Source organism: Arachis hypogaea, chromosome 20 (assembly GCF_003086295.3).
Source record: "Arachis hypogaea cultivar Tifrunner chromosome 20, arahy.Tifrunner.gnm2.J5K5, whole genome shotgun sequence".
NCBI classification, from domain to species: Eukaryota; Viridiplantae; Streptophyta; class Magnoliopsida; order Fabales; family Fabaceae; genus Arachis; species Arachis hypogaea.
In genome coordinates, this window is record NC_092055.1 from 35853972 (window position 1) to 35866459 (window position 12488).

Genomic DNA, 12488 nt, shown 5'->3' on the forward strand with positions numbered 1-12488 from the left:
AAAAATTAGTAGAAGAGATTAAAATGGATATATTTAATCAATTAATACTAAAAAAGAGTATATAAAAAATTTTAGATTAAATTATGATCCAATTGAATTGATTTAAATTTGAAAAATAAAAAATTCGTACGATATTCAAGGAAAGTTCCATGATGAGAAGAAACTTCTAAAAATTAAAAGATGGAAAGTGTAAAGTTGATATATAATAAATAAAATACAAAAAGATGTGATAACTGAAAAGTCAATTGTTAGGAGACGTTGATAGGGATAGTGGAAAGAGAATCGAAACAGTTATCTCCTACGTAGATAGTAAGAGATAACGTGAGAGATAACCGTTTTAATTTTCTCTCCACTACTCCTATCTACCTCTTCTAACAATTAACAAACAGTTATCTCTTATTTTATGTTTTATTTATTGTGCATCAACTTCACCCTTACATTTTTTTATTTTAATCTCTTCTACCAATTTTTTTCATGTACTAATTTATTCAACCAAACAAATTTTAAAATATATCATTACACATTTAGACAAAAAAAAATAAGAAAAACCAGGAAACCGACAAACACAGGTAGCAGCTTATGTTCTGTTCTGTGTCCACATCTGTTGCAACTTGTTGTGTGTACTGTCAACTGTGTGTACTGTACCAATATCAAGAGGCACAGGTAAATCATCATCTTCAACTTCAAGTTTCAACCATTATTTTCTTCTTAATCATCGTTTCTATGATCTTCAGTTATTGAGCAAAGTCATGGGAAGGTTGTTTGTGATCAATCTTGAAGGGAAGATCTATAGCTGCAAACACTGCCGCACCCACCTTGCCATATCTGAAGACATCATCTCCAAGGTTCCATTTTGATCGATTACCCACTTTTTTTCAGTGAAAAACTCTTCTGGGTAGATGGCATTTTTAACAGATTCTTAGTCCCATTTGTTGTTTCGCTCTTCTGTTGTTGAATGTTGATTGCTTTGTTATGTTCCATGTAATGTGAATGAGTAGCTATAGTGTCATCACTTGAGGGGCTTGACTTGATCAATGTTGGTTTTGTTCTATGTACGCGTTGCTTTTTAACATGGTATTGTTAGAGATATAACAATTTATCTCTCTCTTTCTATCAGTTTAAGTTTAAGTTTAAGCTTTTGTGAGAAATAATTTTATGGTATGATATCAGAATTTTTATGAGTTAAAAATCTAGACTTTGATCTTTGTTGACTCTAAAATAAAAGAAGTTTTAGCATAAGGAAAATAAAAAAGAAAAGAAAAGAAAAGAAAATCTATGCAAAATTTAAATAAATCCAATGTGGTAGTCAGATTTGAGTCCTGAAAAGAACCCTCAATTGGGAGTGATTATTCTTAACATGGTATTCGTAGAGGATAACCATTTATGTACCTATTACTGCAAGCTTAAGCTTTTGGGGTAAGTAGTTTCATGACATGATAGTTGAATTTCTATGATCTAAAGGTCTAGAATTCGATTTTTGTTAGTTCCAAAACCAAAAAATTTTGACATAATGCAAATAAAAAAAGAAAGAAGGTCTATGCAAAATATACACAAATCCAATGTACTAGTCGGATTTGAGTCATGGAAAAAACCCTTCAATTGGAGACCTCTACCCTCTTTATGAGACTTTTGTTGGATTGGGTCAGGATAGTCGGTTCCTAATAATAGGATTTGGATGCAATGGTTCTATGGGGATAAAAGAACATTGACTTTCAAGCAGCAGATAAGATGGATCTTTGCATAGTCCATACTTTTGGTTCGAAAGAGACTATCACACGGGAAAGTCTATTAGATATAAAACTATGCATTTGGATGTTTATTTCGAGATTGATTTTTATTTTCCTGTATGATGTATTTTTTGGAGTTTCAGATGTTGTGTATAACTTCTTATGTAGAAATCATGAAGATGTTTTTTAGTTAATTTTTTAATGAGTATGTTTGTATTCCTTGAATCATGTTTACCATTTGTTGTGAATAGAATGGATTGGACTGAAATGCAGACGAACTGCGGAAATCCATGCTATTCTGAATCTGATATCTAGATACTTTCTGTGAATATAGGATCTGGAAATAAATTGTGATAAAGTGGCACAGTTTCTCAGTTTGAATTTTTAGCATATTCATGATCACATTTGGTGAATTTCAATTGTGTTTAGGGGCATTTTAATTGATCAACTATCAGTTACATTACATGTCAACTTCAAGTTGCATCCACCTTAGCTCCATAGACTTATCTTTGAGTTCTGTTTTCACTCGTCATGCGAGGGGACTCTCATCTTTCAAAGGAAATATACTGTTAATATTTTCTTGAATTTAGTCATTTAATTACAATGTTTATGGAAATTTCTATTGCTGCAATCTCTAAAATTGATTTTTTCCATTAAAACAATCTTACTATATTTTTTCGCCTTCTCTTTTTTCTTGTGTCATTATTCAGGCCTTCCATTCCAGACATGGGAAAGCTTATCTTTTCAACAAGGTGTAAGTTATCCTTAATTTGGGCACTGTATAGCTTGTGTAACCAAATTTTTAACCCAAAACAGTTTGAAGTTTGTGATTCATTGCTTTCTTGCCTCTTGGATCCTTGAAGTTGCCACATATTAGGTCTGTTTGCGGATGAGGCTGAAACTTTCTGATTCTTTGACAGTGTGAATGTTTCTGTTGGAGAAAAAGAGGAGAGGACGATGATAACTGGATTGCATACTGTGGCTGACATATTCTGTGTTGGTTGCGGATCAATCCTTGGTTGGAAATATGTAAGCTTACGAGGCAGTGCTTCAAACATATTGGTTCTTCATGTTCTTATGCTGCTTCTAATTCATTTTCTTTTATTATTGTTACTATTTACAGGAGATTGCTCATGAGAAAAACCAGAAGTACAAGGAAGGAAAATCGGTGCTCGAGCGGTGAGTAGAAATTTTGTTAGAAAGCATTGTTAACTCTGGCAGGGTTTCTACATCATACAACTTTAAATTGGCAACTTTTGCAAATAGTTTATAAAAATTATTACTTTTTACATTGACCGTGGAAATGGTTATCCAAAAGAACGGATATAATTGGACAATTGTGTAAAACATTTTACTTTGTTAGTACATCAAAATTAAACTCTTTGAAAAAGAGAAGAGAAACAAAAGTTGGTATTTGTACTTTTTTTTTTACTCTCAATGTAAGTTGTCCGACAACTTTTAGGTTGTCGACTCGACATAGCAATACTCGCGAGTTGTTTCCTGTTGGGCAGGTACAAGATATCAGGTCCTGATGGAAGTAATTATTGGATTACTCATGAAGCTCATGCTGGTGGAAGTGACGCTGATGATGCTTAATCACCCTGACCCTGCCATTTCCATTTGTATATTACTTAACTTGGGCACGTATCATCTCATTTGAAATTTTCATATGACTTGGTTATATGAGATCTTTTAACGTGTTTTCTGAGTCTCACTTTCTAAACTGATAGTGAAAGATCACATATCATAAAGTTATATGAAGTTTTCGCATGATATGGTTCATTTTCTCTTAACCATGTGTTCAACGAATGTGGATTTACACTGGCAATTTAAGTATATCTATCTTATTATTGACTCTAATCTTAAAAAGGAAAAAAAGGAAGATGAAATTTCTAATTCCTGCTCTTCAGTTTTAGTAGTTAATACCATAGTTGGATGAACTATGAAAGTCTTCAAAATGTCTTGTCTAATGGGGTAACTCCTCTTGTGCGATTTTCACACTTTGTCATTTGAGTTCTCACGAGTAATTGTCCAAATCAATTCTTTAAATTTGATCTGTCCGTTAAGTTTCAGCTAAGATTGACAGATTTTTTGGGTAGGCTCTCGGTATCTTTTGGGGTAATTATTAGGGCTGTTTAGGATTTTTTTTTTTTTGTTATTTTTTTATATACACTTACTAAATTTAATATTTAAGAATTACTAAATATTAGTAATTTTATTTTTTTTATTTATAGAAATTGAATAAAGAATACATGTATTAATAAAAATGACATTGTGATTATTGTTACTAGTCTTATCTATTTATTACTAGTTATTTTAAAATGTTGAATTTTGAATCGGTCATGTTATATCTACTTAGTTGACATAAATACACTGAGTGGTTATGTTTATTTTAGATAAAATAGTGTCACTTTTTTTATTATTTATTATAAAATAGAATATGCATTTCTTTTAATAATGAGTTTATGTGAATTACGATGATTAATTTAAATTGAGTATACTTAAGATTTAACATAATCTTAATAATATAATATCTTAATAACTTTTTTAAACATCAGTGAAAAGATTAAAAAATATATCCTTCATTCAATTTCTAGAAATAAAAAATTTTTAAAAATTATTAGTATTTCTCCATCTTTACACGGTAAATTTAGCCAATTATATATGAAAAAGGTATGAAAAAATAGATAAAAATTCTAAAATGCTCCTAACAATTATTCCAAAAGACAACAAAACTACCAACAAAAAAGATATCAATCCTAGTTGGCATTTAATGGACAAATCAGTAATTTAATATGCCATGTAAGAATGTTCTGTTTACCCAGAGAAAAATATTGACGGAGGGACTAACTAGTCTCAATATCTCACAGAAGTAAAGATCAAGAAACAAAAAGAGTTTTTTATTTTTATTTTTTTTTTTTTTGAAAACTTCATTGGTTTTTATGATAATTATCAGAGTCGTTTAAGATATTTTCTCTTAAATGAATGGATGAAGGATCACACATGACAAAATCACTTAAAATTTAAATGAAGGAATTTACTACTCTTATTTAATTTGGATACATTGACACAATTCTCATATTAACCAAGGAATGAGTAGGTAGGTTGCAATTGGTTGGAAAGTAACTTTCTCCATTCATTGTAGAGCTATTAATTTTCTTCATTTGAGTTCAAATTGCTCGATGGTGGATACGTAGGATTTAGACCAAATATGGATTCTTATTTCTTTATGTGCAAGAAAGAAAATAGATTATTATTCCTTTTAGGCTTTTAGCAAAGAATCTGTCAAATATCCGTGAATACTAGGCTCCAGTAGTCGAATTGAATTAATTAATCATCATAATTAATGACCATAGGTAAATCTTATAACATACCTGTTCCTCTAAAGCATAAATTTGATATGAAATTTGAAACTCATTAGTGTCAAAGTAGTGCATTAGTCTTATTAGATATTCAACTGACAGCACTATGCATTGCATTGCATTCCACATTTGGCAATTAATGCTGCCAAAGAAATATTCCATTCAATTTCATATGTGCAAAATGCATGAGAAATTTGAATGGGCAACAACAAATCTTCAACAAAAACAATCTATTAGCCCCAAATCAGGGTTCCAACAGTTGATTTTTTGTTACCAATACCACTCCTAGAGACAAAACAAGGGCCTAATTCAACTACACCTGTTGTTTGCTCCCTGAGCAGTTGAGCACCACATAAATATGGTCACAACCAATACGAGAATCAAGATTTTGAATTATGGTCACTAACGAACTTAAACTATCACCTTAAATAGTATTCTTATTGGTACTATCGTCTTGTCGAAAACACGACACCATATGAGCACCCAAAACACATGGAACTTATTTGGAGAGGATATTTCTTTCTTTTCCTTGGGATATTGGCACTATCGTCTTGTCAAAACTCATGAGCTAAGATTCAAATTATCCAACAGAATAGACCATTCTCTCAGATAACTCTGGACCCACGACGTTCTTGTATTTCTGCAGCTGGGTCTCCAAATACTGCCTCCCCTCAGGACCAAAGGCATTTCGCAGATCCTTCAGATATGAAAGGTTCAGTATGCACAAGAAAGAACACCAAGAGCAAGTCAGATAGTATAAAACACAAATCATGCAGTAGTTTCTGTTGTTAAAACACAAAGTATCTTACCTTAACAAAAAAAAAAAAAAAAATGAATAGTTTACCCTACAAATATCGGTTTTCTTGCTCCCTTTCTACATTGCTCTAACTTGAGCAATCTCATTTCATGAAGGGTGATTCATCATGAACCCATATTTATTCAAGGGGACCTAAGGACTAGGGTGAGCTTTTCAACCATTTATTGAATTCTGGTTATGTTATATGAATTTTGAAACACTTATCACAAGCCTAGACTCATTGAAGCTTTTTTTTTTTTTTTTTTGCATTTTTTTTACAATTTGTCATAATAGCTAAAAAAATGTATGCGCCAAAGAATTAACAAGCATACCCTGTATCTCAAACAAGTTCCCTCTACCCCAACCAAAACTCTGCTGACATCACAATTTTCCGCGTTGCCATATGCAGTGGTTTCAAGTTCAGGTTCATCGTCAGAGCTTTCTTCAGAGTCTACGGTTTGTTCATCCTCATCCATTCGGACATCATTTGCATCTTCTTGGTCAATGTCATCAAGGTGCCTTTCTGTTGAATCTTCGGTAGCTTGATGGAGGGAAGAATCGCCATTTTTTAAAACGGAGGAATCTGATAAGACAACATAAGGCCTTTTGTCAAGCAAGGGCCTTGCAATGTCAAATGAGACCCACCTGGAGATTAGCATGCTGTCAGTCATGAAAAATAAAACTAACGCACAATGAGATCAAAGTTTACGATAGGTAAGCCAGATAACGCCCATATTTATACATGGCAAGACTACGATGGTGCAACTTGGTCCTTTCACATCATCAAGCCAAAAGGCATAGACATTGGCAGATTGCACCAAATTGGTTATCAGAGTGAAATATCAAAAAAGACCAGAAAGAAAAGCAGAGAGATTGAGGCAAAGTAAAAGCTGAAAAAATTAATTTATAAACAGCAGCATGACAAAGTGGCTTCATTTACATGTCAAAATGAATTAACTTACTGATAACGAAGTGGGCATAAAAGCTCCGATGGACGATAGGAAGCTTTGTATCTCATCTTGTTGCATGAGTGAATATAGTAGCCAAGATAATAGTACTGAAGACTAGGGCAATGAGCCTGGTTTTCTTTCACCCAACCTATTTCTTGAAGTGCTGAGTACTTGCCAAGTGATAGGAAGGCAAAGTCTGGATCCCAGAATAAATATTTGCTTGACAAACATTTGGGAAGGACATCTATAACACCAACTGCCACTAATTTGCCATCTATTAAATATTGTTGATGGAAAGAGCCAAAGCCACAAGGTGGAACAGTGCTATCACCGGTGGGAGAAACAAATAATAATGGAGTATCAACCAGAAACCTGCGATATGAGGTCTCCGTGACATGGTCTGGTTTATCATTATGTACTTTGAGCTGATATCGCCTATACAGAGCAAATTCTTCTGGATCAAAACTGGATCTATTCATTCTGATCTCAAACTTTCGCTTTTTCACCTGACAATGTGGAGGACTACTCAGACAATTTCCACCAATATCACGCTTCATTCCAGATTTTTTAGAAGTTTCAGCACTTTGAACACACTCACTCTGGCAAACTTGCTCCGTAGGAGCATAGAAATTGATATGCCCATTGCAAGCCCTGACAGAAAACCCAGAACTTTTCACCATCGGATCTAAAGGCACTACTAACTTTTCTGCAATAATTTTGGGAGATGATGCATTTTCCTTTTCACCATTTTGTGATGGTTGGGAATTATTCCTATTCTTGTCACCTGATTGAGTTCTTTTTATAGAGGCTGCAATTTGAAATGCTATATTGCTGCTATATAACATATCTTCTGATCCACTGGCTAGTAATTTTTTCTTCCCTTGTGAAACCTTTCTGACTAAAGGTTTTGGTAACACAATATGAGAAGGAAATTCCCCCTTCTCAATCAACATCTGTACTATTTTATTAATTTGATCTGATAAATGGCGCAAAATGTTTTCAACCTCATTCTGCTCTTCCTTGCTGGCAGATAGAGATTCTTCTGACTTGGGGGATGAGACCTTATGACGGACACAGCTTTCTGATTTCTTTGAAGTAGTTGCGTCCTCAGATGTATTAGCTCTTTTGGCATCCAAGGATCCATCTAAATACCTATACAGATGAAGGTTTAAGGGGAGAAAAAGAAACGGGAGATTTCCAGACTGCAGATATCTAAGGATCTGAAATACTTATACTAGAAAATACTAACATCCAATATATTCAACCCCAATGAAGACCCCACTTAAGTGTTAAAAAAGGGAAAGAAGAAGCAGACCATAACTTATTAAGGTAATATATTGATGCAATTCAAATTTTCAGCCATCTCGCATCCCAACGACCATAGAAAATAGTGACTTATAAACCAATAAATAAATAAGTAAAGGTTTTCGGTTTCTTAAAAGAGTAAGTTACATTGTATTTGCCTCAAGAAAAATATACAATGGGAATTTCTAACTTCAATGATTAGTTTGTTACAATGTGTTTGCCTCAAGAAATATCACATTATGCAAGCATACCTTTGCAATCGTCTAGATACACGAACCTGCTCCTTGGAAGGAACAAAGTCGCTTGCTTTCAAACGAATTGTATAAGAAGGGCAGCATGTCCTTTCCATCTCTGGCTTATAAAGAAAACATCCAGATCTTCTCCAACCCCGATCAAGAAGTCCTAGCAAAAGATATCAAAATGAAACTGGGTTCATATGAGAAATTTATGCATGCAAGCATTGTTTTACCATAAAACTAATGGAAAAAGGCAAGAATCTTTCCAAATGTCAGAAGTAAATTTATAACTTTACACAATAAAGAAGGAAGCAAGAAGTAGATCATCATGCAAAGATTACTACTTCAATATAAAAATAATAGCATCACACAACACATTTTGTTCAAAAATAAACACTTTAAAAGAGTAAAACATTGAACAAACCAGAACCACTTTTGACTTCAATCAAGAATGAACACATTGTTCCAAACCTAAAGACAGCTAGAACCACCTCACAATGTAAATATCAAGCTTGTTATCCACTTACAAACAAAAGCATACTACAAAAGAAAAAACTATTAAAGCATAAAAAGCACTCAACATTTTCTTTATTTAGAAAAAGGGAAAGTGAATAGGTGGATATACGAACTGAGAAACATATCATGGACAAACAATGTACAAGTTGCACATACCTTGGTAGTCATCCACAGTAAGGCTATGCGCCCACAAGCCTGCAACAAGAATAATAGAAAAAAGAAACTAGTTAGAAAATTGTTATGTTAATAGCATCATAAACGGGAGTCCATAGAAATCCAAAGAAAAAAGAGACAAGGGAAAAACTTCTCAATCAAATTTATCAACAAAATTTTAACTACATAAATGAATTTTCCAAATTGGAAATTACACCCCTATAAGACTCTAAAAACTAGATGGTATCTACCAATTTTCATGCAAAGTTCAATAATACACCATCAAATGAAGTAATGAACATTGTTCGTAGTTTGTTACACCAAACAACAAACTGTGGTAAACCGAAACTAAATAATTCTTTCTTACGTACACCAACAAAACAAACATGGCAAAATCAAACCAAATTAGAAGTGAATCTCATAGCTGCTAGCTCTCTCTATAGCACAAGTACAATTCAGACACTAAGAATTTCAATTTTATTACATAACTTCTTTAAAAATTTTCCCATAAGAATAGTTCAAACACCGATAATCATCCTGAATCAACATCGAGAAATCGAAGAGAGTTTTCTTAATAGAAAAACAATAATTCGTGAAGCAATTGAATAAATGAACACTATATATTAAAAAAGGGAAAATTGAGAGAAAGGGAAGGGGGTACCATGAGAGATGCTAGAGCGGCGGGGCGATCTGCAATAGCCGCAAGTGGTTCGGCGGCGACCACAATCGACGACGACGCTTTCCTTTCGCGGGTTAGTTCTGCTGCTGCTTGCCATTCCTCCTCCTCCTTCTTCTTCTTCTTCTTCTTCTTCTTCTTCTTCTTCTTGGGTTACTTGTGGATGTGGATTCCTCCTTGGGTGACTTGTGTTGTAGCGGCCACAGCAATCAGAAGCTTCTTTCAGTCTTCACAGACACGCACACGCACACTACTTCCAGTTTGCTTCCTCTGCACTTTCCTCTCTTTTGTTTTTTTTCAGTTTTCCTTTCTATTTTTTTATGTTTTCGTAAAAGAACATGTCAATGTGAAAAAAATATAAAGTTTAGTAAACACCTAATTCGATTTTTGTTAGATGTGATTAAAAAAAAAAAAAGATAACCACATACCACGTCAAATATTAATAAAAATTAATTTAATAACAATTTTGTTTATAATAAATGAAAATTTTAAATTCATACAACAAAAAGACTAACCACCATCACCAATACTATCAGCTTTTTCATTTATAGGTGATAATGCAATTTGTACTTGCAGATAATCGCTCTATCCATATCCAGTTGAAGCAGGTAATTACTTACCACTCCGGGTTTTGAGCGGAGTGTTTTTTTGTTTGGAGTGAGACGGGATCGAATTATGGGCATACATATCCCGCTATATATAGACCAAGGTTGCGAGAACCAAACCAGTCATTAAATGGTCTAACCAAGGTCGAACCGATTTAATTAAATATACAATAAAATTATAAAAAATATTCAATATATAATTTCAAATATTTAAATTCCATGATTTCTACGCTAACAAATTCAAAATTTCACACTTTCACACAATAAATTATTCATAATTTATCATTAAAGTTTAAAAACAACTTCAAACATCATAACTTAACTAAAGAAAATCAAAACACACATAAATGACAAACACAAAATGTTCTACTCAAAGTTCTAAAAACCGGACGGGTCATTAAACCGCTCTATTACTGGTTTACTGATTCAACCGGTTCAACCGTGATCAACCGGCAAAACAATTTAAAATAATAAATAAAATATAAATAAACACACTAAAACATAATTATAGTTTAATATAAACATTCAAATGTCATCCAAATTAAAAGTATTACATCAACCACAATATTATAATTTCATCCAAATACAAACTCAAAAGTCAAATAACAAAAGAAACAACCAAACATGAAATGGGCATCAAAGTTTGTCAGCAATCATCAAATTTGCAAAAAGGAGGACAATCTCTAAATACTTCTTGATTGATACTATCATTCATTCCTAAAAATTATCAGCACAATAACAAGAAACAAAGACAATTCCAATAGCAAGGATCATAACAACAACAATTTAACAAATTAACAAGAACAAGCCCCGAATAGAAAAACCAGCAACCCAATAACAAGAAACAATGACCATCTCAATCTCAAAAATCACAATAACAACAATTTAGCAAATTAGCAAATTATCAATGTGAGAAGAACACAACAACCCAATAATCTCAAGGACAATAATAGATACAAAACAACAATTTAGCAAATAATCATGAACAACACTTGAGTGGAAAATTCAGCAAATTAAATCGCAACAACCTAACAATTTAGCAAATTAAAACAGCAGCCGCCCAACAATTTAACAATTATCAACTTAACAAGTTCAAGAACAAAAAATCACAATGAAACAAATATAATTAAAGACAACAGAACAACAGAATCAAAAACATGATCAACAATCTTAAACCACATTAACAACAACAATAATTGAAGAAGAAAAATCACAGATTAACTATCCTAAACCAATTAAAACAACAATTACAGTAAACAATACCCTCTAGAGCACAGAGGTGAGGGAGCAGGGAGGGCTGGACGCGGCAGAACTGGAGAAGTGGCCTGGACCGCCGCGGAACTGGAGAAGGGGTGGCCTAGACCGCCAAAAACTGGAGTTTCGGAGGGTGGATCGCAGCAGAACTGGAGCAGAGGAGGGTGGAGCGTGGCGGAACTGAAGCAGAGGAGGATGGAGCGCGGTGAAACAGATCCCACGCGACGGAACAGTGGCTGCGCGACGTCGGAACGACACGAGACGAGTTGCAGTGGGGACGGCGGCTTCGAGGGAGTGAGGGATGAGAAGTGGAGATCTCGAGAAGAAGGAGATGCAGCTTAGGGGAAATTAGGTTTACCGTAAACGAAGGAGTTGGAGGGGCAGAAGCGCGACAGAGACGGAGGCCAGGCGACGAGCACGACGGTGGTGGATTGGAAGAAGCTGCGGCTGAGCAAACAAAGTGCAGACTCCACTCCTTGCGGCGGCAGCGGCGCTGTAACCCAGGGGCGTGTTCTGGGGAATGAGAGACCGACGAAACGAGGGAGGAATGGGAATGGCTCGAGGGAGAAGAGAACTGGAGAACCTGGCTTTCTCATTTTACCTAAACGCAAAACGACAACATTTTATGAGAACGGGCCGGATCCTGGTTTGATTCGACCGGTCGGTTCTCGGCCGATTTAACGGTTCTCGAGCGGTTTTTAAGACAGTTTCTGGTATTAAACCGAACCATATTAGCATACGGTTCGCAGTTGGCCGATCCACTGGCCGGTCAGATCCGGTTTTTGAACCATAGTTCTACCACCAAAAAAATAATATTAAACAAAGAGTAATTATTTAGATTAGTCCTCAAGAATTTTAAAAGCAGACATTTTAGTTTTTAAGAAAAATTAATACACAGATCAATCCTC

At 34.3% G+C, this 12488-nt stretch overlaps 2 protein-coding genes across 2 annotated transcripts; one reads left to right on the top strand and one right to left on the bottom strand.

The window, feature by feature from the left end:
* The first annotated feature begins 511 nt into the window (after positions 1 to 511).
* On the top strand, positions 512 to 3623 carry LOC112784526 (protein yippee-like). The gene is made up of 6 exons (XM_025827764.2): positions 512 to 663; positions 735 to 845; positions 2438 to 2481; positions 2648 to 2756; positions 2851 to 2906; positions 3239 to 3623. Exons 1-6 carry the CDS (start codon positions 580 to 582, stop codon positions 3321 to 3323), a joined length of 489 nt encoding a protein of 162 aa, XP_025683549.1. The 5' UTR covers positions 512 to 579; the 3' UTR covers positions 3324 to 3623.
* Positions 3624 to 5144: 1521 nt separating this feature from the next.
* LOC112784869 (arginyl-tRNA--protein transferase 2) lies at positions 5145 to 12179 on the bottom strand. The gene is made up of 7 exons (XM_025828203.2): positions 11590 to 12179; positions 9707 to 10031; positions 9049 to 9087; positions 8392 to 8542; positions 6848 to 7987; positions 6218 to 6530; positions 5145 to 5786 (listed from the first exon to the last, which is right to left on the bottom strand). The coding sequence occupies exons 2-7, from the start codon at positions 9819 to 9821 to the stop codon at positions 5670 to 5672; spliced, it is 1875 nt and encodes a 624-aa protein (XP_025683988.1). The 5' UTR covers positions 9822 to 10031; positions 11590 to 12179; the 3' UTR covers positions 5145 to 5669.
* Between the last annotated feature and the right edge of the window lie 309 nt (positions 12180 to 12488).